The sequence below is a fragment of the Scatophagus argus genome, chromosome 20, assembly GCF_020382885.2.
Source record: "Scatophagus argus isolate fScaArg1 chromosome 20, fScaArg1.pri, whole genome shotgun sequence".
Classification (NCBI taxonomy): Eukaryota; Metazoa; Chordata; class Actinopteri; family Scatophagidae; genus Scatophagus; species Scatophagus argus.
In genome coordinates this window covers 2,093,150-2,118,480 of record NC_058512.1, presented here as the reverse complement: position 1 = coordinate 2,118,480, position 25,331 = coordinate 2,093,150, and the positions used below count along the sequence as shown (strand labels likewise).

The 25,331-nt window shown below is 44.2% G+C and overlaps 2 protein-coding genes across 5 annotated transcripts in view; one reads left to right on the top strand and one right to left on the bottom strand.

Moving 5' to 3' along the window:
- The window catches only part of cwc27 (CWC27 spliceosome associated cyclophilin), a 68,300-nt gene extending 43,112 nt beyond the window's left edge, over positions 1–25,188 (top strand). The window contains exon 14 of the mRNA XM_046375712.1: positions 25,128–25,188. Coding sequence (XP_046231668.1) covers position 25,128 — 1 coding nt within the window. The 3' untranslated portion in view covers positions 25,129–25,188. The remainder of the gene's footprint in view (positions 1–25,127) is intronic.
- The window catches only part of adamts6 (ADAM metallopeptidase with thrombospondin type 1 motif, 6), a 51,848-nt gene that overhangs the window by 5,302 nt on the left and 21,215 nt on the right, over positions 1–25,331 (bottom strand). For all 4 annotated transcript variants that reach the window (XR_006841890.1, XR_006841889.1, XR_006841891.1 and 1 more), the window contains exons 12-22: positions 21,223–21,330; positions 17,897–18,042; positions 16,689–16,752; positions 13,030–13,132; positions 11,441–11,574; positions 8,584–8,707; positions 7,827–7,907; positions 5,651–5,814; positions 4,290–4,428; positions 2,172–2,301; positions 57–261 (exon numbers count right to left, since the gene is read on the bottom strand). Coding sequence is in view for 1 of the 4 variants with exons in the window: in XM_046375705.1 (XP_046231661.1) it covers positions 57–261; positions 2,172–2,301; positions 4,290–4,428; positions 5,651–5,814; positions 7,827–7,907; positions 8,584–8,707; positions 11,441–11,574; positions 13,030–13,132; positions 16,689–16,752; positions 17,897–18,042; positions 21,223–21,330 (1,398 nt within the window). In the remaining 3 variants the exon portion in view is untranslated. The remainder of the gene's footprint in view (positions 1–56; positions 262–2,171; positions 2,302–4,289; positions 4,429–5,650; positions 5,815–7,826; positions 7,908–8,583; positions 8,708–11,440; positions 11,575–13,029; positions 13,133–16,688; positions 16,753–17,896; positions 18,043–21,222; positions 21,331–25,331) is intronic.

The following is a 25,331-nucleotide window of genomic DNA, read 5'->3' as shown; positions in this document are numbered from 1 at the left end:
GTGTTAGAGGAGCATCTTGGCAGCACACTGAGCTAAAGTCAGTTTCAGGATCTTACCTCTGACCAATCCAGAGTGACCCACTTTGGCGGGCAGGACTGGTTGTTGCACGACTCTCGTTCTATGGGGCGGTGAGTCAGACAGTGGGTGTCCTCCAGTGTCTCCTCCTCAGCGGGGCCAATCTTCCTGATGCACAGGACCGTCCTCGTCCTTATCCCGCCGTCACAGGTCTTCCCACACTCCGACCAGTCGCCGATAAACCACCTGGGGGAGAGAGACAATGGGTTTAACTGGAAGAACCAGAGCTCAGGGTGAACTCTCCCTGTTGTCAGTCATATGAGTACCAGTCTGTTGTGCACCTGCTGTGTACTATAAGAGCCAGGCCAGGCCAGGCCAGGCCAGGCCAGGACAGGCCAGGACAGGCGGCTGAGCTTTTCTCTTATCCAGCCCTTTGTCCACAGACTTCAGAATTAATATCATAAAACTGCAGAGACAACAGCCCTCCAAACACATCCAGCCTGTGAGATATTACATCATCTGGAGGAATGTATACAGAATTAACGACGTGTTCAAACATCTGTGTTAGCTTTCATTACTGGAGCCCATAAAACCCTGCCTATTCTGAAACAATCCTGTTTACATGCTCTCCTTAAGTCGGCCTTTCCCGAGGCTGCAGAGCCGGTGTTTGCCTTCCTAACAGACACAAATGTCATGTGTGCACAGCAACTCCACACACACACACACACACACACACACACTGCAAGAGCCTTCAAGCACTAATCAAAATAAATGAGACACCACACGTCTGCGTCCACTGAATACAGATGTGAAAATAAATAACCCCACACTGCCGCCTGAATGTATGAAAACAAATTATCACTTATACAGTAGATTTATGATACTGTCACTATTTCATACTGGCTGAAACCCAGCTGAAAGACACCAACACTCACTCTCAGACACAAATAATTGTCAGATCAGTCTGAAACTAATTAACCCGATGCATTTAATCCCACTTTTTCCAGACATGATTGAAGTGAAGTCTGGCCGTGTTTCCAGCTACACTGTGGGGCTCGCAGACATTTGGCCACCAAACCCAAGTTCATATTCCACCTGTGTACGTGTGCGTTACCCCTTGAGGATCGCTGAGGAAGCCAAAACAATCAAACACAGGTGGTCATTTTCAGGGCTCTAATTTTTGGCACGAGGCAAACTCTGAAAATAGTTAACATATGAAGTTATAAATCACTGCCATTTTATTTTATTATTTTCTCCCAAACACATTTCACAAACCAGGGCTCATTGAAGGCGAATTAATACCGTGAGTCCGTCTCATTTTCCTTTGAAAGCATTAAGTTAAAGTTGCTAAACTTAATATTTTTAGAGTAACGACTGATCGAATATCTGTGTGATGTGGAAGGTCGACAAACCTGACAGACAAACCTCTCCTCAGCTCTACGCAGCCTTTTAGCATCCCTAAGCTAATTATTTTGGTTTTATGTCTCAGTTCTCTTAAAAATCACTTCGCTTTGCTTGTCCAGCACCAGACAACCTTCACCAGGTGAAGAAGAACAGCCGAAGTTAAAACAGAGCAAATATCAGAGTTATATTCACCAGGTGGCCAGAACCCCGACTTTAACGCAGCGGAGGCTAACGTTCAGTGAAAGTGTGGCTGCTAGCGGTTTGCTAATGTGTTAATATGTGAGTGTTGTGTTTTACAAGTTGTTTCTGCTGCCTCCATGTGGCCACAAAGACCCCAGTCAGTGCAGGTTTACGATGACGTATGCAAGCATTTTTTATACTTTCCCTTTATTTTGAATCCCCTCTTTTTTCATAACCAAAAGAAGTGAGCTAAGCAGGTTAAAGTGAGCTGGAGAGCAGAAATTGAAAGAAAAACTGATTAATTAATTAACATAAAAACAATCAACAGCAATTTTGATGATGCGTTAACAACTTAGGTCATTTTATCAAGCAAAAATGCCAAATATTCTCTTCTTCAGGCTTCTCATATGTGAGGATTTGCTGCTTTTCTCTGTTCAGTAACATAATAAATTAAATAAATTTGGCCTTCGGACATCACTTTGGGCATCTTTCATTCATTTCTCACATTTTACTGGCTAAAATAAAATTAATCCGTTAATCCAAAAAAGATAACGAGGCTCAGTGTTACGCACTCGGGAGGACACGGCTCAGTGTTGCAGTCTCGCTGGTTCTCTGGAGGTTTGCCGTCTGGGTCACAGTAGCTGTTCTGGACCACCGAGTTGTCGTCCAGCCTTTTACACACCACTTCCTGCTTCTGGGAGCCTGCAAGGGGGGGGGCACACGGATCAATAAGGCAACACAGAGCTCAGCTGATCTCGCACATCAAACCCCTTCAGGAACATGGAAGCCAGCCGTCGTGTCGAACGCTGATGGTATCACTTTCAGCCCGTAGTAAATCCAGACATGTAAATTCCTGATTCTTTGCAGGATTTCTTGGCAAATCACTTTTACAGAGCAGAGAGCTCTTTACTTTGGCTTCTAACGGACAGCGTGAGGGCTACCGTATCAGTGTCACGCCTCCCACTGTGTGTGCGTGTGTGTGTGTGTGTGAACATGCATGTGTTTTCTGTGTGCGTGCATGTCTGTACGCCATACCAGCTCAGAATGGGTCCGTCTGGGCCCTCGTGGGACGTATCCCACAACAGACTCGTCTGGCAGTTGTAATGAGATATGGATGTGTGTGAGTGTGTGTGAGTGTGTGTGTGAAGTATAGAAAATCTACCCATCTGTGCTTCAAGTGAAATACAGTTTGGAGGAATAGCGCGAAGCATGGGGTAAAATAGTTTCAGTTGTTGGGCTGTCAGAAGGTGTTTTTCATGGGTTTTATTACTGTGGTGATATATTAAACAACACCTCATGATTAGCTGAGCAAGCTGCATCGAATGGTTAAGTAACATTTTACTGATTTAAAGCTCAGCACCGGTCAGTAGACACAAATTAGGTCCTTTGGATCAACGATGCAAAGGCATGTTTACAGCAGTGGAGGGCCATGTGTGCTTCCCCATCTAAGGAAGAGACTCAAACTGGTGCTGTGGACTTGGAAATCCTTCCTCAGAAGAACCCACATGCTTATTCAGTCATGCTTTTACAAAATATTACAAACCCGTCCAGGCCACACTTGACAACTGGGAAGAAACACTATTTATTGTTACATGAAACCCATTGCTTTTGGGCTAAAAGGTTTGGTTTAGTCATTCTTGAGGCCATGGTCAGCATTTCACTGCGGTTTCAGATTTTGGATGTTTGACTTTGTAGGACAAGCGGAGCAGCTTTATCTGTGTGTGCAGCGCTGGTAAACCAGAAGCTATGCAGAGCAGCTCATTCACAGAAATTACACCATATTTATTACTCTGGCTAAAATATGGAAAATATACATATTGAATTTATTAGAGGGCTGAATCTCCAGCTATAAAGTAATGATTTTGGAAACCCATCGCAAATTATGATACTGGGTTTCCACACGCTGCTCTTCAGCGCTTGTGTAATTATTGGTTGGGGAAGATTTACTGAATGACACACGCACACACAAGATATGAGGTATTAAATATTTGAGAAGGTTAGAAATATTCAAAAAGAATTTAAACACCCACAGTGCGCTATGGTGCTCAGCAGCAAAATGCTTGGAGTGCTCTTTTTCAAAAGGCAACGGGCCACCGGAGCCCAGCAGAAGGTCGACACGCAGAGGACAGTGAAGGGAAATGAACTTCCAGAATAAAAACTTGTGCCGCACTTTTATAAAACCGGCATTTATGACGCACTTTGCGCACACAAGAGGCGACAGACAAGCCACACTGTGCTCGACATAATCAGTAATAACTGAAAATTGGCTGCATTTGGCGTCTGACTGCAGGAAAGGACTTAATCACAAGTAAATGAACTCGTGAAAGGTCTTTTGTAAGGTTTGGTATCATTTCCATCCACCTGTCTTTATGCTCATTTTAAATTTCTGCATGTCAGTAATTCAGAAAGGAGTGAAAATATCACAACAAAGTTTTCACGCTTGCTGATGCGATGAGGAGACTGAAAAGTTTTGTTTTTGTTCATCCTGGCCTTAACTGGAGCCTGACCTCCAACCCTAAATATTCTTATCCACAATTTTAAGAAAATTTAAACTAAATGTGGATGAAAGCTCGTCTGTAGTTCCCGACCGGAGTCGACATTAAAAGTTCAACCGTCGAAAGCCTGAGGTTCTTTGAAACATGAAGTCTTCAGCTACGGCCCTGCAGTCGAGGCTGGCGCTGCTGACTTACCTCCTGAGCAGGTAGCGGAGCATTCGGACCAGGGCAGGTGGTGCCAGGAGAAGCCCACCTCGTTGTCACCGCTTCCAGTGCGCTGGATGGGCACGTTGAACTTGTAGCGTATTCCCAGGTTCTGCTCCTGAAGGAGAACCTGCAGAGGAAGCAGCAATCAAAAACGCGTCATTTATCCACTCACATAGCACACTGAGCAACATTTAGTCTCATATTCTCTCTCCTTGTTGCTCTTTTTTGGTCTTCTCCAACTCCAAAGGATAAATATATCATTATAATATGGAGTTATTGGAGGTTTTTAGGGCATTTCAGAAAACAGCTGATGAGAGCACAATAATGAGCTGAAAGATGCCAAAAGCTCTACAGAGCTGAGGGGAAATACAGAGGCATCATTGTTCATATGAAAATATTGATTATAGCAGCTTTAAATGCTGTTTGAACAGTCTGGCTCAGTGGCTCTGGGGGGTTTGTTTCAGCCTGCTGGATGCAGAGGCAGGCTGAGGAGTCGGGCTTCACAAGCCGCAGAGAAATGGCTAGCGGTCAGAGAATGGCCGGTTGCTTGTCTATCCCAGTGGTGCTGTGTGGTCTGGTATTTTCAGTATTCATATCGAGGCAGAAACCACTGAGTATTACGACAAGAAAACACTAAGTTGCCTCACATTAACACACAAACACACAGCGGAGCACACAAACAGGCAGATAAAAAAAGTGAAGTGCATTCACTACTTAAAATTCACGAGCAAACTCTTTATACCCCGAGAGAAGCTGTGCTTCTACTCAGCCAAAATCCATATATAAACCGCTTTTAACCCCAAACCACCCAGATGTTGAGTTAAGGTGTACTCAGACAGACCAGCAGCATAAAAAGGTTCAGCTATAAAGCTGCAAAGCAATTTGAGTTATTTCAGCAGTCCAAGTTTGTGTGAGGTAGTCACTTTAATTTTCTGCTTACAAAGTGTTATGTGACTGGCAGCTGGAGGGCGTCCATGACTTGGATTGACTTAAAACTATGAACAATCGCCTTAGAATGTATCTGCTTCTTTGATAGTCAAAGGTACGAGTCTGTGCACATAAAAACTCTGAGGCGCTGTGAATTTTCTGGCCGCTGTGTTTCTAAAGTCAAAGAGGCGAAGGCAAGGAGCTAGGAAGGAACAGCAAGGAGCTGCTAACAAGCAAACATGGATGTAAACAATGCAGATTTCAATAGTTCAGTACTCGCACTTTGGTTTGGTTCAGGCACCAAAAGTACTCTGCTGGGATCGGGGTTACGCCGTGGAGAATTTGGCAGACAAAAAGACAGATGTTTCCCGTGGAGTTAAAGGAGAGCGGGAATTCATTTGCAATAAAATACCATCTGTTACCATGACAACCAGGTTTTCAGTCGTAGCTCCCAGCGCCTCTAACGACTCCGGCTCGTCAGAGGGCCTCTTGTAGTGGAAGGCCGTCCCCGCGATGTCAAACTTCCTGGGCCAGTCGATGGTCCACGCCCCGTTGATGTAGTAGTCGTCCCCTTCAGATTTCAGCGCTGCGTAATCACAGGACACAAGAGAAAACTTTTAGAATCCAAAGGCGGACAGGAACGGTAGCTGAGACGACAGGTGGACACAGTCGCTTGGTGTGATGTCAGTGCCGTCGTTCATCTTCGTCGTCATCATCGTTTCCAGCCTCCCTGATGCTGAGCAGAAACACGCACAAATGAAGATATTCACGTGCACCGACATGTACACACGTCTGCTTTAGGAAGAGAAAGAAAACACACTTCAGGTGAAAGCTTGGCTGAATCTCATGAATACCACTCTGTCTGGTTGTCAAAACAAAAGCTGGTCTCCAAGCACAACAGATCTGAAAATATCCACTTTCTCTGCGTTGAAATGGGGCCAAATGAGGAGAAACGATCCAACCGCTCGCTATTCTGTCTCTCTGGCTCGCACTCTGCAGATTCCCCTCTGCAGCATTTACGCACATTATATGAACAACAGTTTGCTCCTCTTTAACATCACAATCCCTCCATTCAATTCAATTCAATTTCAGCACATCTGGCACTGATTGTGTGCATTGTGACTTTGTTATTTTGAGCAGTGCAGTTTTCACAAGCAGTCCCACTCTATTTTTATATTGTCTCACTTCGTTTCAGCTTTAGTAAAACATTTTTTTTTTTTTTAAATGCAAACTTTGCTGACCCAGCAGGGACTCAGACAATGCTGCAAAAGGAAAATATTGTCTTTATCATTGGGGTCACAGATGAAATTCATAACAAAGTTACAAATTGCTTGGAAGGGAAAATCTAGTCCCACACAACAGCCAAAATTGCACTCTTTAAACTTTGATATATAGACATCATATCCCCCATAATCCTGGTGGACCAGGCAGCTGTCACCACGGCCCTATAAATCTGACGCAGCTCTCCGGTTCAAAGTGTAACTTAAGCCCTCCATCAACACCATCCGCTATAAATTCAACACGCTGTCAGATGACTTTCTCCTGTTAATGAAAAGACACAGAACTGGCTTAATTGAATCCGGTTGTTTGATTGTTTTGGGTCTGACGCTGCCAGTGTTGCAAATAGTTTTTGTTTAGTCTGGAACGGAGCGGATGAGTGTGGTGCCAAGATGGCCGTCACATGTGTGAAGATTAAGGGGTTTTTCTTTTTTACAGACTCTGTTTTATGGCTTCACATTAGGCAACAGGAGATTTAACGATGGCATCTTCTAATTTGCTCTTGACAAAGTAAATCCCAGGAAATGTGGTTGACACAGAACTGAACAGATAATACGAAACAGCTTGAAGTCACAAATGTCTCATGCATCACGCCGCAGCGAACTACAGGGTCTGCTGAGACTGATGGACTGATGGTGAAACACAGCGAACACGTCGATGCCAACATTCGGAAAATGTGACGGTACATGGCACGGGTTACCATGGTTACGTGTCCACCCTACTCGTCCAATAAGACACATGCTACTGTTTATTCACACAAAAGCATGTTGAATGATCTCACACATGGTGGGTGTGAGTACAGCTGGCGTTGGTTTTGCAGGTCATTAACCAAATTGGATCATCCTGAGGGGAATATGAATGTTTGAACAAAATTGTCAAGATACTTCACTCAAAACCACAAATGTCATCATCCTGTAACCATGAGTGTCTGTACAAAACTGGGCATCTGTCCATTATGGTGGACACTGAGATATCTTAGAGCACATGTGTCAAACTGGTCCACAGGAGGGCCGGTGTGGCTGCAGGTTTTTGTGCCAACCAACCAAGAGCACACCGTTTGACCAATCAACTGTCTGAAGACGGATATCAGTTGATTAAATGAGTCAAGTCTGGTGTGCTGCTGCTTGGTTGGAAAGAAAACCTGCAGCCACACCGGCCCTCCTGTGGACCGGTTTGACATGCCTGTCTTAGAGGATGATGAATGCTTTCCACACTAGAGGAAATGTCAGAGGGAAGTAATTAGGGTTCCTCCTCTGGGCATCACGATCAAAGATATTTTACTGAAAAAATGAATGTGATCATATCGAGGAGGCCACTTACCGATGTAGTTCTTCGACATCGTGAGTTCCTTGATCTCGATGTGAACCGACCCTTTTGGGATCTGAACCACCTCCATGTAGCCTTGAAGACAAGAACAGGGACCTTTAACTCAACTCCCCCCCCTCAAAACCAAATCTCATCACTCCAGCTTTTCACGACACAGAAAGTTACTCATCGTGTGAGGTAGGAATACATTTAGAATAAATTACAAATCACCCAAAAAGGACAAAGCGGGAGGACAAAACAACCCCATCCTTTCACACAGTCACACACACACACACATGCACACACAGTATTTTTAGATGGTTTACTAGCCATACCATAGAAGGAGAAATATGTTTTCTCCCTCCCCTGCTCTCTATAGACGACCTCGGGCTACAGCCAACACCACGTCCCTGTCTCTGCTCCTGAATCCTTCACTCCATGATGTAATCAATGGGGAAAATATTTATGTTTTGATCCATATTCTGACGCTCTGTCGGTGGGTGACACGGGCAAAAAAAAAAAAAAAGGCACATTTCCATGACAGATTGTCTTCCTGGCTTCGGGGATGTGTTGGCTTTTGGACTTTCACAAAAATCTCTGGTCACATGTGGTCACCAAACTAAAACACGGCATCTCTGCCGCTTCCTTCCACGCTGAGTGAAATCAGAGTGAAGCCTGAAAAGCCGCTGTACAGTAAATGTACCACTGAAAGTGACAGAATATCTGAGTATCTCATCCTAAAACAGCGTTTTGGGAGTCAGATGCGTTTTACCTCCTCGGGGAAGAGATTCATTGAAGAGTCCCTCCGTCACCTCGCAGGTGCTGCCGTCCCCACCGCAGACGCGACATCGATCTTCTTTAGCGTCCGAGCTCAGGATGTTGTCGCAGCCCACATGCTTTGAAACCGGACAATGAGAGTGAGCATTGTTTTAATTAAAGACTTCAGGATTTAACACAGTTTGACCGTTAAAATGCGGAATCTGTTACTGATCTCTTACTGAAGTCAGATTTCAGAGCACTGGTTGATTTGTTCATTCGCTTTCTTGCCCAGACTTACAGGAGAACATGGATGCCACTAGATGCCATAAATAGTAAACTAAAGCCCCAGAAGCCTGTTAGCCACTTAGCTTAGCATAAAGAGGGGATGAAGCTCGCCTGGTTCTGGTAACAAAATCTGTCTTACAGCACCTGTAAAGCTCACTAATTAACACAACAAATCTCATTTGTTTAAGTGTCAAAAAGGGCACGTTGTGATCCACTACTGAAAATAGTCTCAAACAGTTGGGACTATTTGTGATGAGTAACATTTGGTAAAAACTACAGCGCAAAAATGTTTTCAGAAATATATATATATATATATCTTTAAACCCTATATTTAAATTTGTACATATTCAGCAGAAAGCAGTGAGTTGGCACAGACAGGGTAGGAAAGTCTTGGTGTCGTGCTGGTTCTGGTCTGGCACATTAAATCTTTGTCTGTGCTCACTTTGTGGTGGTTGCTTCATCATTAATGGTGGAACTGCAGTATTCAGTGTATCTGTGACAAAAGATCTTTTTATTATTTTCATGCATTTTTGCAGCCTTGTTGCATTTTGGGATTGTCTGCAGGAAGTCGGTTACAAGCCACAGACACCACTGCTTCTTGTTCTTTGAATGTGGGCAATTGGTGCGATCAGCTGACGAACCGATTGGTCGATCGGCAGAGAATTTATCTGCAACTTCTCTGATAATCGACGAGCCGGCAGTCGGGTGATTTACAGTAAACCGGGAGTGATTTCAGATGCAGTTTCAGTCTCTAAACTGCGAGAACAGCTTTATCAACTGTGTGTTAATGCTGTGTGACAACACAGCTGGGAGGATTACTGTTATCACCAACACTTCCACTGCTCCTTTGGATCTCCCAGTTCTCTCTCTGCTCCCTATCACTCCCTCCCTCCCTCCCTCCCTCCCGCCTCCCCCTCTCTGCTATTTGTAATCTCTCTCTCCCTCCGTCTCTCCAGCACCTGCAAACAGCAGAGTGGTTTTGAGTGTTCCTGAAAGCTTTCCAAGCAGACAGTGTTCTGGAGATTTATCACAGTGTGGCAGTGAACCTGGAGAGCCAGCCTCTGAAATAAAAACGACAAGCTGGATTCAGACTGGAAATAAACCTGCTATGATCCTTTGGTAGGGAATATTCCACCTCCTAGAATTCTCTCCCCATTAAAACACACTCCGTGTTGTGTTTTTGTATTAGATTCAGAGTAATGTTGTTGGCACAGGCGCCGCCTGGTCAGGCCAAGCAGGAATCAGATTGTACGGTCAGGTGGAAGTCAAAGCAAATACTTAAAGCGAGCAACCAAGAAGTTATTTCAGCTGCATCTTGGAAAATGCACAAAAAAACTCATCTCTACACACACACACACACAAACCAACTGTACAGAAATGATTTATGCTCATGAAAACAAAGACAGCACCAACTGCCAACTCCTTTCAATAAAATGCTACTTTGCCTTGTTATTAAATCAGCCTTTTCAAAGATGTATAAAATCATTATTCAATCAAAACAATGATTTTTGTGTTTTATTTATCACAAAACAATCCTGGTCGTGGCTGCAGAGGCCTGATAAGAGTCAAAGAGAGCAATGGCAGTCACTTGATCACAATCAGCAGCTCAAAGGCTCAATTGTTCCTCACTGGAGGATGTCGCGGTTTTGTGTTTAGTCGTGTAGTCGTGTTTACGCAGTCGCTAACGAGCAAACTGTGCTGTCCAAGATAAAGACTCCCACAGAGGCCGAGGGAACCGTCGCTAGGCCAGTTAATGTGCAACTGACGTGTCAGCCCAGCTGAATGTATGATGCACAAAACAATCCCAAGAGCCCACTGAGGCTAATGTCACAGGATGATGTGTCATTATATGGTTTCAGTGCACTCAAGAGCTCACTTAGCTGGTGCTGCCTCCATCATACACCTGTCCACTGACGAAGACCAGCGAAAAGCCCACAGGAAACCAGTAAACTGTGGTTAAAGGAAAACTAAGAGTTTATTGGAGCATCAGATATGATTAATAAAGTGTAATGTGGCTACGTCACTGTGGATAAGTTCAAAGAGAAACGCTAGAACATCTAAACCACAGCCACAGTAAGTACGGGAGGTCAAAGCTAAAACAGGAAGTTGACGAGAGGTGGAAATGCGAAGCACTTTTCATTTAGTTCAGTTCAAAGTTTCATAGTGACTGACTGCATTTTTTTGTTTTTGTTTCTGAGCTTAGTGTTTACTTCGCCGCTCAAACCCACTTCAGTAAGTACATCAGTCAGTGAACGCGTCGCAGTTCATTTCGCCACAATGCCCACTTTAAAGATTTGTTGTTCAAGACTTGTTTCGTTAGGTTTGTAAACTGCGACGGATGTTTACAGCAGACAGTCTGGATAATTGTTTTTGTTTCTTCCAAATGAATTTGATTAAACAAAGTGTTTGCTTTGAGCTCTGACCGCTCGTTGGCCTGTATCACAGTGCATACAAGCCGCGTTATAACAAACCAGAGTTTTACTTTTAGGAACATCAGTGAGAGTAAAACAGAAATTAGCAAAGCATCTCAAATGTTCGCTGACGTGGATTTTAGGCTGTGGAGTGACCGATCACTGCTCACTTACCTTACACTCCCCATTGATGCAGATGTCCAGAGAGTCAGCCTGACATCGGGTGCCGTCTATGACTGCAGGAGAGCGCTCGGTGTAGAAGTTGTAGCCTTCTGCCAAACAGTTCAGCGCACAGGGCTTAACACCACCTGGGTTACAGAGAAGACGCACAGCCAGAGCACATCGTTATCTGGAGTTCAGCCTGAGCCCACAAAACAGACAACATGACCGCAGAGCAACTCGTGATAAACAACACCAGCAAACACTAGCGCTGTCCCAGGACTCGCAGCCAGCTCTGGGATCTCCTCTCCACTTGTTGACAATAATAATCATGTTGAGGAAAGTCAGCGGAGCTCAGATCTAAAACCCCAAGCCTGACGTCACTGTAACGCTGACACCAGCAGAGACAGCGCTGCCTGCCAACAGCAATTACACTGACGCAGGTTATCTGCTGTTCTTACATTACGGCCCCCAGCCCGAGGAGCGCTGGAAGACAGGAGGTGATGGATTTGACCAAACAGACCCCTGTGATAAAAGGCATTGAAGTTAAGCTCCCCCATCTCTCAAAGAAAGCAAGAGCCATGTTTACATGCTTCGAACTTTTAGCACTTTTTCTCGTGTTCTTAGTTAAGTGGACATTTTCTCTGATCTGCAGGGAGAGGACACAAGGCCTGTATTCCTACACTCCTGCCAGTAACTGTGATGCAGTACAATAACACTTCCACCCATTCTGCTTCAGTCAGACTGGCGTCGATCCAGAAGACGGCAAAGAATGAGTCCCGCTCTTTCCTCGGGGAGATTCTGGACATGAAATGTGTCAAGATGTCTGACTTTACTGACCGTCCCGCTGGTGTTGTGGTCTGCATGTGGACTGTCACAAACTTTTCAAAGGTCCTGAAAACATATTTTATTAGCTACTGGAGCCTATAGGAACACACACACACATCTCTGCCAAGGTCTTTCACATGGAAGAGTTCTTCATTTCACTGGATGGAGTCCAAAAAAATAAAACATTTGCTCCTGCTGCTTGTTTGTCTGCTAGCGTAATATGCTTGCTCCAGATCTCCAGATCTCCAGATCTCCAGATCTCCAGAGCTCCCTGAGCGTGCAGTTGAGGCAGATGCAGAGTTAAGTTTGTCCTCACCGCTTTAGCGTCACAGTGTTTGGAAGAAATGCGGCTTGTAAAAAACAGCTCCAGTGTGGCGACTGTAGGACGAACGAATTGTTTTGTAAAGGGACTGACTGAGGACCTGCCACGGGTCTCCTGAAGGGGCAACGCCGTGACGAAACCCACACGACACAGATACAGGAAGTACGGCGAGCTATGTCTGAGCCTTCTCTAGCAAAATTAAAATCAAAATACGTTGACAGCTGTGTGTTGCTATACTATTAGCCGACTGTCAGTGAACCCTGATCAAACCACAACCACGTAGTCCTGATGAATGAGTTTTGGAATACTGAAATCTCAGTGAGTAACGTCTACGGCCCGTTTTTTTCCCCAAACTTTGTTTCTTTCCGAATAATGAATATTGATGTTTTTGAACCAAGATTTGAAACCCAGTTTTAATGGATTTGCAATAAGTGCAGCCCAGTCCTGAACTCACCACCAGTGTAAGGCTTCCAGTTGTAGTACTTCCCACGGAAAGGCATGCTGTCAAAGTCGGCACATTGCTTCTCTCGGAAATCACGAGATCCGACAGGACAGGCCTGCAAAGAAAGAGCACATATCTTAGAATCTGTGAGGCTTAAACGACGGGCGTCTTATTAACCATTTTATTTCATTTCCACACAATATGAACACCTCAGAAAAGACTCTTGAAGCTTGCTTGAGATTTGATTGCCTAGAAGATGGATAAAATTGATAAAATATTTATTGGAATATATGCATTTTTCCTTCATTCTTTTCTTTTTGCTGCACATTTTACCAATCATGGATAACCACACACAGTTTATCTAGAGGTCTATAAAGAATTAAGCTCCATGTTGTTGTTTGTCATATGGATGTCACGGTGCCTGGAAACATGACATGAAACTTTGAAGCGAGACAGACTTTTCCAATCAATTTGCTATTAAACTACATTCATTACCGAGCACTGATCACGTAACAAAAAAAAGCAGACTTGATTGGTTATGAAGTTTTCAGATTCTGCCAATTGATTTCCGTGCCGTACGGAAAAGAATGGACTGAACCCAAAAAACAAAAACACAAGCCCACAAATCAGTGGCTTGTGTTCAGAAAGAGTCTGACGTGATTTAAAGGAGCTAAAACATGCAAGCACACTGGAATGGTCCTTTAAGAGCTTCAGACGCAGGCTAGCATGTTGTTACAATTTGAGTGAGCGAATCGAATCTGCAACGACTTATTCCTCCGTTCTGGGAAGTTTTAATTTGCATGGACAACATCATTAATAACAACTGGACGGAGTCTGCAGATGATATCCCGTGTTATTTTCAGACACTGAGGCAGACCTTTGTCTCTTGAAACTCCTAATTGACAACAGTGGGATTTGCGTTTGGAGGGTTTGCTTTGTTTGCATGTGTGGATGCTGCTGCAGAAAGAGGAGGTTAAGAAAAAAAGTAAAAAAGAAAAGAAACTCTTTAATGGTGTGAAAAGGTCCTTAGAAACCCCAAAACACTCTCTCCCGGGACAAATAAAAGCTCTTAGGTCAAAGCTGTATTTCACATGCTGAAAGTGTTCCACGTTGGAGCAGCCATAGGGAAGGCCGAGCCACTTTCATTACCACCCGAGTGTTTTGCCAATATGGCAGCTTTAAACTTGCACATCAAACATGCAGATGGAGTCAGAAGAGACAGAATAATATTATTACAAGTGTGTGTTGAAATGACAACACAGGGCCAAATGAGATTTACATGAGCCAGCGCGAGTTTGGAGGAAGAGAAAAGCTTCAAAGGTCACGTTAAAAGGATTATTTTTCATTATCGATTAACCTGCTGATTGTGTTTTGGATGATCAATTCATCATTTGGCCAATAACATGTCAGAAGGTAGTTAATAATAATAATAATAATAGTAAAAAGACTCCAGGTGACGCCTTACAGCACCAGTCCAGAACTTAATGAGGAAACTGGACTCCGTGAATGTTTGCTGTTTCTACTAATCGATACACTGTGAATTTCATTCCATTGATTGACTAATCAATTAATTGAATTACAAGTATTATACGCTATACTTCTGTGAGAACACCAGCCTGCACTCCAGTCTCCGGAGTTAAAGGGGAACTCCACTGATTGTACATGCCAGAGTCAATTTGCTGGTAATGAGGAGTACAACCCAACCTGTGAAAACAGTTGTCTAATGTCTCCAGTGGCTCTTGAGGAGCTTTGTCAGGTCTGAGAAAACTCTCATGACATCACCTCAGTACTTTTGGTTTGGGTTGAGAGGCAACTAATGCTAGCAGCACGGCTCTGGAGATGGCGGTAGGTCCACCATGTCAGTCCAGACTGAAATACATCTCGACAGCTATTGGACGCACTGACGTGAAATTTGGTCCAGATGTCCATGGAGCCTGGTGTCTGATTTTTCTTCTAGCGCCATCATGAGGTTGACATTTGATGCGTGATAAATGGACTGATTGTAGTGAAATCTGACATTCATGTCCCCCGAAGGATAATTTGTAATAACTTTAATTTCCCATAATGACATTCACATCAACCTCAGCTCTTCTTTTTTGTTTGCTGCCAATTTGCAATTGCTAGTTAAGCTTAGCAGGCTAAGAAGCTAAGCTTAGGCAGTCAACGTAAACTTTATGGCCCTGTTCAGGCCTGGTATTAACACCCACCCTGAGTGATCTGATCAGGAGTGGACAGCTTTAAGTACTTCTGTGAATGCACCCCAGGACCAATTTGACATCCAGTCACTCAGACCACATATGACGGCTTTTCTGTTGCCCGTTGGACAAGGCCCCAGACTCCCAGTTGGTTTTGTGAGTTTTGAGTTTGGAGGAATTTTACAAATTTTGACAAAGTCTCATTTATTTAGGCATTCTTGTAAATTCAGCATATGTTAGACATCAAGTTATTAATTTCTTTGTGTAAACATCATTGTATCCATTTGTCCCAGCGATGAAGGTGTTTATTTACATTCCGAGTGGTGAAGCGAGATCCGATCACAAGTGGTCACTCAGTGATGGACTTCGAGCTGCCCACTTGTGCTCAGATCAGCTGGGACTGATGTTGGTGTGAGCATGTTAGCACTTAGCTCAGTAAATTCTCTTAGTCCTGTTCATGTGTGTCTCACAACTTCATGGAAGCATAACACTGAACTGCTGGAGCTTTAACATCATTTATAGCCTACATGTGTGACTGCATCCAAACCTAAAGGGCTTGCATCCAATCAGAAAGTGATTTTTAAAAATGCAAAAAAGTCTCACAAAGTGGCATCCAAAATGACAGACGTAGCGGCAACAGGAAGGGAGTGAGGCAGCATTAACAGAAAATCTTTGAGCGCTGATCAGGGTAAAAATAGCCAAGATATAAACACAGATTTATGCATGACAGTGTGTGCGTGTTTGTCATTGTCTCTACCTCTGGTGCACACACACACACACACACACACACATTTCCCACACAAGGTGTGGTCAGTGTGATGAAACAGCGGTTGGGGACGTTGTTTGTTTTCCAAAGAAAACACTCAGTGCTTGCTCTCAGCTGTTATTTTTAAGACTTGTGGTTAAACGTCCACCAGGGCCATAACTATTTCAATTTTCACCTTGTGAAAAAAAGCCCACCTAGAAAAGAGATCACAACGCGTAGCCATGTTAAATATTTGTTTAAAGGTTTGCTCCAGACTTAAAAAATAAAATAAAATAAAAAGCTGTGTGAATTGCTTTTCACAAACAACATATAAACTATGGAGCGACAAAGAGACGGATAAATCCAAAGTTACTGGGGGAATATCGAATCACTGCCCTTGCATTTTTTATCATCGTCTGTCCTGCGTTCCAGGAAGAAAACATGTCAGAAAGCTTAAAAGTGGCCTGACGCTACGAGCTAACGTGCTCCCTGTAAAGCCTTTCCTCAGATAACATGTTCAGCAGGAGAAAAACGTGCAGCAGCGAGGAGTCGTGCTGTGACAAGCGAAATCCATCCCAGGTCAGGATGCCTCAACAGACCCACTACCTCAGTCCCTCTACAAACCAGAGCAGAGCATCCATCAGGAGGACAGTTTAGGCTCCGAGTCACGTTCTTCTAAGTACCGAGCAGAAAGAGTAAAACAAGGAGGCAAAAGAAGTGAAGAAACTCACGTCGGTGTTACAGGATCTGTAACGCTTCCTCTCTCCAAGACAGTACTTGCCTCCTCCAGACGGGCTGAGAGACACAGGAGAACTGAATGAGTGGGGAGTTGAAACGTCAGGGGACATCACACAACATCAATAAAATACAATCAGAAAATAATTCAAAGAAATCGTCTTTGGTGAAGCGATGAGTGCAGGCCTCAAAAAGCCTCTGCCAGGGGACAAAGTGCATTTGTGGGTCTGCGTTTGCCGCTTTGCTGAGTGTGTGTGCCAACGATTCATTCATGAAACCCAAGCCGCCCTAAGAGCTCTTCAAGTGTGACACGCCATTTAGGTTTGGGAGAGAGAGAGAGAGAGGCTGAAGTCCTCAGAGTGATCCTCTGCTTACTCTTTCTTTCAAGTGCTTTGTTTTTCTTCTCATATCATCTCTTTCTTTCCTCTCACCTTCATTAGCCTCCCCTCCATTTCCACTCCACTGCAGAGAACAGTGAGACAGGCTCAGTAATGGATGTGTTAGAGACTTGTCTGGCTGTGTTTTCTCTGCCTCCCTCCTCTTTGCGCTGATGCCTGAGCAGCAGCAGCAGCGATCACCTTACACAGGTGTTCCACATTATGGCTTCTCCTCTTCACCCTCCTCCCACCTCCACCCTCCTTTTTCCCCTTCCCTCCGGTTCACCCTGGCTCTTTCTTGTGTCTCCCCATGACGTGTTTGATGTAATATCTTGCTCCCCAAACAAAGTGTGATGCTGGAAAGAAGAAAATGAAGATGGAGATGCAACTGGACGATGACTTGTGTAGTGAGGACCCACCAGAGGCTACGCAGCGCTATAATCTTACACGTGGTGCATCAGTACATCTCAAACAGCATGAGATCTTTAAATGCCTGTGTGATAAAATGCCACCTGGAGCTTGCAGATTACAGTGGATCCAGAAACACATGCAGATTGGGGGCAAATAAACCACCACCACTTCCTGGTTGGCTTTACAGGTTTGCACCGCAGCCCAGATCAGAGCATTTTGTCGGGGGATAAGTTAAGTGCTTCGTTTAATGTAGAGTTTAAGGCTGGAGGCATTTTCTCCTGGGCATACTTTACTATTTATTTGCTTCATGCATACATGCAGCATACACACATGTGCACATTCACACAAACACACACCTGTAGGCAGGTACCTGGATGTGTGTGTTCAGCTTGCTGTGGCTTACTTTGCCTACTTACGCTGGGCTGTCACAGTGCCTCATGGAGGAGGAAACACCGCCCCCACAGGTCCTGCTGCACTCCCCCCACAGGGACCAGGGCCCCCAGCCTCCGTCCACACTCTGAGGCCAGGTACCGAACGCCACACACTCCCCCTGATAGCACCACTGAACGGAGGAGGAGCAGACACACACACACAGAGGGAAACTTTAGTTATTATGCAGCAGAGTTCAACCATTTCTTTACAACGAGAACACAGGAACAGGCAACTTATTACAACACTGAATACTTAAATGTCAGTTTTACAGTTTTCCAACAGTTATTAGCTCAATATTAATGCATGTGCCTCTGCGTATAATGAAATGTTGACTGTACAGAACCTGACTGATGAAGTTTCCCCTCAGTAACACATTCTCTCTTTTTATCTCACTTTAAACACACACACACACACACACAGACTAACTTGTGATTACACTATTACTCACCCTATAATTTCATTTCCGCATTAGTCCTGTTATTTCTCCTCTCTTACCTGCTATTTTCCATTTTATAATTGCTCTTCCGGTTTCCTCCTCGTTGAGGTTTGTTGTTTAACTGTGCTGTTCTTGTGACTCAAGTCAGGTTTCTCTTACAAATTGTCTGATATCATAAGAAACTAAAAGATCTGTTGCTCAGTTCAGCAAGAGTTTTCCTGCTACAGCTCATGTTAGCTGATGTTAGTAAATTTCAGGTGAATATTGCTGTATTTCTGAGATTACTCAGTCACTTCACTGACTTTATTGTTCCACATTTGACACTTTGTTGTTGTTATCCAGCAGAAGCTACGTAGTGTTTAAGTGGATGGGTTGGGATGTGTTTAGCCTAGCGTAGCTTAAAGGCTGAAAGCAGGCGGTACCAGCCACCCTGGCTCTGGCCAGACAACAAAACTCTAAATCCGACTTACTAACAGCTTGAGACACACTGTTTCCCCCGCTGCTTCAAGTCATTATGCTAAGCTAGGCTAACCATTTACAGCTCTGTATACAGTATATACATTAAGGCAATTACTTCTGTTGTCATTACAGCTTCATGTTTTGTAGTTTTGTTTTTCTGTGTACTTTGAGGTCTTGTCAGATGCGGATGAGGGATGTAAAGCGCTATGCGGTGTTTCAGGAGTGTTTTAAGTCTCATGCTAAGCCCTTCAGAGTTCATGAGGGACGGAGTGTGTGTGTGTGTGTGTGTGTGTGTGTGTGTGTGTGGGATGCGGTGGGGTGGGGGGATCAGAGACGGTTCTTTGTCTCTCCAACTGTGTCAGTAGGTTAAGAACCCAGAGAGACATAGATACTCACAGGGACAGTCAAGGCGAGGGCTACGCTGGGCCACTGTCCTCTTTCTGTGACTTACTCATTCACGTCCTGAGACGCTGTCTAAACAAGATTAGCGGTGGGAGGAGAGGAGAGGAGATGGAGGGATGGGGAGAAGGGACACGAAAGGGAAACCGACGGGCAGAAACACAGAGGGTGCCTTGGAGTATATAAGTGTCTGTGAGTCCAGTACAAACACAAAAAACTCCTCTCTGCCGTTCAGTTTCTGTCTCTCACCCCGCCTCCCTCTGTTCTCTCCCCCCCGAGTCTCTCTTGCTCTCTCCCTGCTCCTGTTGGAAGGGCCTCTCTCCATTACATGCTGGGTGAGAAATGGCTGACATTCATATTCCTTTGAAGCTGTCCCCGGCAGGGGCAGACAGAGTATGCCACTGGCTCTCCTAAAGCTGCTCCAAAAGCTGTTCCAAAGCCCCCCAGGCTCAACCTGGGGCCCCCTGTGTTGTCCAGGACCCTGTCCGTGGGCCCCGGTCCTCAAAGGCTCCACTGAGCTAATGGTAATCACGGGTGACAGCTCATGACACTCTCCTATTCTTCCCTTTTAGACCTCGGACCATCCGGTGACAATGGCTGCCGTAATCCATGTTAAAACTGTCTCCCCTAACCTGGCTGGCATCAACAGTGGGCTGATGACCTAAAGCCTGGCTTGCTTGCATATGTGTGTGTGGGTGTGTGTATGTGTGTGTGGTAGCACACTCAGAGTGGAATAAATGCAAGTGAAGGCAGTGAGGTACCACCGGCTGAGGCTAATTTCTGAGCTCTGAAGGAAAACTGTCATGTTAGCTCTATCACATCTTAGCACGGCCTGCTAACTTGGCAGGTTTGCATGGCTAGCCTCGTTTCCACACAGTCGTGTGTCAACAATCCCCTATAATACATCGAGTACGCCCCCTGATGTTCAGTGCAAGGAAATGCATTTCTTTACGGAAGAAACGCTAATTTTGTCTGTTTTTTGCTGTTTAGTCTTATGGAATATGTAAGAAACAAGTAAGAAAGTTGGCCTGCCATGAGTGTAACCGTGTTTGCCGAAATAGTTTGTGAAATGACGTATGAACGCTACGCACACCATGCATGCTCTCTTTATGCTACACAGCTAGCATGCTAATAACGTTACCTAAATATGCTGCCAAATGTTTCACTTTATCCTGTGGCCCACAGTCAAAATATATTTCTCTTCATGTAATACATTTCAATATTTATGAAGACTCATCTTGGGCTGGGAGCATGTACAGAAATGTATCTGATCAAATGGGATAAAAGTGCCCATTAGCTAGTTTGTGGGTCATAAAAGCTAGCAGAGATGGGTCATGGGTCAGAGGTGTGTGTCTGTAGGCTTGGAAAAACTTTGTTTACACTTGCCAAGAATGTGGTAGAGGTCTAATTAATTCCTTTAGTCCCCCTCCTCTTACTCTTGATCTAATAAAGAAGGTGCAAGATGTGTGGGTGGAGGCAAAAAACTCAGAGGATACCTGGCTTACACTGTATGGACAAAAGTATCCAAATCACCTTTTTATGGGGTTGTTTTTCAGGGTTTGGGCTCGGCCCCTGACTTCAAGTGAAGGGAAATCTTAATGCTTCAGCATACCAAGACATTTTGGACAATGCTATGCTTCCAACTTGGTGGCAACAGTTAGTTGAAGGCCCTTTTCTATTCCAGCATGACTGTGCCCCACTGCACAAAGCAAAGCTCCATAAAGACATGGTTGGATGAGTTTGGTGTGGAAGAACTTGACTGGCCCACACAGAGCCCTGACCTCAACCCCATCCAACACCTTTTCACAAATGCTCTACTGCATGAATGGGCAAAAATTCCAACGGAAACACTCCAGAATTTCTGAGCTGCAAAGCTGTGTATGTATTTAGAATGCAATGTCATTAAAGTCCCTGTTGTAATGGTCGCATGTCCCCATACTTAAATAGTGTATCTGTAGATGCCATTTGGAGTACTGTTCTGGTAGATTGGTCAAACCTTTAAATTTGATGACTTACCCCTTTGTCTATGCTGCCGGTCTGGCACAGAGTCCCCTCTGCAGCAGGGATACTGTTAGTTACACAGCGGTTGCTTTTGCTAAGGCACCAGAGCTCTCTACACACTTCCTAGGAAAGAAGGCAAAAGCAAGTTGGTCAGAATAAATCAATTCAGTAGACTGTGGGGGGTGTGTTTCTGAATAAGGGTGAGAATGATTTATCAGTATCTTTTGGTGGTTTTCCTCTTTGTGTTTTTCTTCTCCATCCTGACAGCTGTGAGAGAGACACAAACAGCATGGAAATTCATCTATAAATCCACACAATTTCAGCTCAAATCAGAGGATAAGAGGAGCTGATGAGACCACATCGAGACCGCTGAGAGGCATCTGACTTCCAGAGCTCCATATGCTTTGGATCATAGTGCATCTTGAGCAATACGCCAAGGGTCATCGGGTGCTGTTAATGTTCTCTTATGAGAAATGAAGAGTCAGCTGGATCAACACCATGACTAACGTTTGCTCACGTTCACCTCAGGACCACACGGGACCGTGACATCAGTTCAAGAAATCCAATTTCTGCTTCTTAGGGGAAATCAGGAGTGAACAATAGGCCTCCCAAGTCTTAGATAAAGTTGACTTGTAGGCCTAACAAATATCTTTAGTATTACTGAGCAGTCTGAATAAACATCATATCTCTGTCTTCTCCCACTCACTCCTCAGTCGAGAACATAAGGAGAATCCATTTAGATTAGGAAGGGAGTGTGTGTGTGTGAGAGAGACAGATAGTGGGTAGACAGCACTAAGCTGCCCCCAAATAAATTAAACCATAAAGTGAACACATGTTACAAGGACAGCTCTGCAGAACCTTGCATTAGATTTCCCATTAAACCAAACTGGGTCGCCTCTCGTCTCGACTTCAAAGGCTTTTACGGGACAATTGTGTACGGCAGAGGAGCAGGCAAATGAAAAAGAGTTATGATCCCGCGCACAGATTCTGACCCCCGGGGTCAGTAAATATGCCACGGCCCTGCAGCTCCCTGAGCCTATCCAGATTAAATAAAGCGGCAAACTGCCACTCTCTGCTTGCCAGCTGGTTTCAATAAGCCGCCCCGCTGCTCCATTCACTGTCTCGGCCCTGCTGAAAGGTCAGCGGCCGGGGCCTTAACGAACGTGGATGTGGACCTGACGGATTTACGCAACGAGAGAACAAGCCAGCAATAAAAGGGCCAGGGGCGCTTAGAGGGAGCCTTGCTAATATAGCCATCAAAGGTTGTTTGTTTTTCATACCTTCAGCTTCCAGCGTCTCATAAACACTCATATTGCTTGCCTGTCTGTGCTGCTGGCTTTGAGCACAGACCAACTGAGAAGTGTAAAGCGGCCACTGAAGCCAAATTATCGCCGTAAATTATCCTAACTTCCTCCGTCGACGTCTGTGTTACTTTTCCCACCTCTGACTCGGCGTCACGCTGTGTTTTAAAGTCTGTGAGACCCCCGCGGTTCTAAAGGTGTCGTCGACCATATTCGGTGAAATATTGCTGTTGTATTGCTCCACATCAATGGTTCACAACCTCTTTTGGTAATGACCCATAAATACAAAGCAAAATATACTTTGGTGTCAGTTGTGGGGGAGTTATGTCCTTTTTAAAGATTGTCCAAGTTAGTTTGATTTGGTCCCGTGTTGCAGAACAACCGAATCATACCAGTAGCCCTGATTTAATTTTTATCATTATATCTTGTCTTTTGGACATTACATGAATAAAGTCTTCACTTACATAAACAGTTTTCATGAGGCTTTTATCGTAGCGGGAGGACAAAATATTAAACTGAGTGGAAAAAGTAGTTTACAGCCATGCTATCAGCAGATAGTGGCAAGAGCATAACATACTGCCAAACCTGCTTTCCATTTCAGTAACTCAGATCAAATTCTCCTTTCCGTCGTTTTAGAATTGAAATCGTGACACCCTGACTATCCAGCATTTGCCTTAAAAGAATCAAAAGTATTAAAAAAACAAGCCTAATTCCTGGAGCAGCAGAACTTAAGTCCTTTCTTATTTTCCCACCTCAATAACCATCTCACGACCCTTTGGAGGGCCCAGACCCCCTGGCTGAGAGCCGCTGCTCTGCATCGCCGCTCACAGTTCAGCCCGGTTGAGCGGGACACGCCGGGTCATGTGCGGTGGTAAATTTCCTATCCTGGGGATGTAGATTTGTAGCCAGAATTTTACTTTTCTACTGCTGAAAATATAACAAATCACTTTGTTGACTCGCACTTTGTTTTACCAGTGAAATATTAACACTACAATAAGAGTGCATGACATTATTTATTGTGATATTAGAGATAAACTTCGATACGCTCGGGCTAAGCTCCCCTCCTTTCCCATCTCGGCTCTTCTGTATTCTTCTTCAGCACAAAAACGATACAATAAATTTTCATCCAAATGTGGAAAAGTTCAATAAGTTATGGCCGTGCCTGCGCTTCAGAAACCAGACTCTTCCATTCATTAGAGCTTTTATCCATTTCTGTGGTCGCGTCTGTCCTGTAAGCAGTCGCGTAGGGCATCTCTTTCACAGATGGCTGTGTGAAATAGATCTGATGAAAAACTCCAATCTAGCTCTGTTGAATCAGCGCTGGAATCCAATACGCTCATAAATGTGTGTCTTTCATGCTGATCTAAAACCACAATTATGAGCTTAGGAGCCAAAATAACAGGGCTTGATTTGGGGCCTGTTATAATCCGCTGTCAGATACTTCTTTCAATGAAATGAAATAACTCTATGATCTCAACTAATCCCGGGCCCCCTTTTTTCCACCGTGTGCCCAGATATTTATGCAATGCAAAACAATATCACGTTATTGTTCGTTAAACCTCTGAAGGTTCTTTGAACCGCTCCGTTTACCGTGTGGTTGTTCCTCGTCTTTCACCGCCTCTATCACTTTGGGTAATGAGGTTTTCTCATTACTCACTCGGGGTGGGTGAATCATTATCATTACAGACTTTAAAAAGCACACATGAGGGGAGTGTTGACTTCAGTCCTTCATCTCTTTGTCTGGGAAGTTTAGAGATTAAAAAGAAGAATAAGTCAAAGTGTGGACAGACACCTCTGAACCAGCGCTGGCTGTCAGACCATAATAAAACAATTATCTCCCCTCGCATGTTTACCCCCATTTTGATCTCCACTAGGAAATCTAGACTGGAAGAAAACTGTTATTATCCCAGTGAGGAGTGAACATGCTGATGTGTATACATCAACACCCCTCATTAAACACATAAAATATACAACAGAAATTAAAATGCAGTTTGTTTTTTTCAGTTTGCTTCATTTATTTGCTATTCTTCACCATCTTAGTTTAGCTTGTTGGCCTGCCAACATTTTCTAATTGGCAGTAAACACGAAGTGGAGCTGATCTTGTTAGTTTTGCAGGTATTCTGTCATGTATTCGATAAACTAAAAGTGATTACATTTCATCATGAGGGGAACATGAATGTCTGTATAAAACTTCATTTAAATCAGCCCAACAGTTTGCTTTGGTTTTTGCCTTCGGACTTCGTTCAAAGATGAAGACAAAGCTGCAAATGTTCCTGAGTTTTACAGGAAGTGATTTAAATTTGGCCGTTCATATTAAAGGTAAACTCTGCGGAGTTTGTCGGTTGCTGTTTGTAAACACACCATACAAAGCTGCAGTAAGCGAGGATGATAGCTGACTGTTTTGTTGTAAAATACTGACGCAGGCCAACAACCCAAAACATCTGGAATGAAAAACAATCAGCTATCTTTTCCAGAATAGCTGATGAAGTTTGCTGTTCTGTCTGTATTCTGGCCCTTCAATGGGAGGAGGTCCAGATGAAAAAAAAAGTTTGTTTGAATGAGTATGTGATTAAGCACTAAGAAAGCTGTTGACTGAAATCTCCTCTGGTCACTTTGCAGACGGTCCCTAACTTCAACGTCAGCGTCCCCACCCATCGTGAGGTCACGCGGATGCCAAGCTTCAGTCTGGGATCATGAGGTAACATGAGTCGAGCTTCATCCACAACAAACCTGATCAAACCTGACCAGAGGTTTTATCTAAAGCATCTGTGACCTTTACTTTTAATACGAAGATTGGAAAACGCCAGAGAACTGTGAAAAACA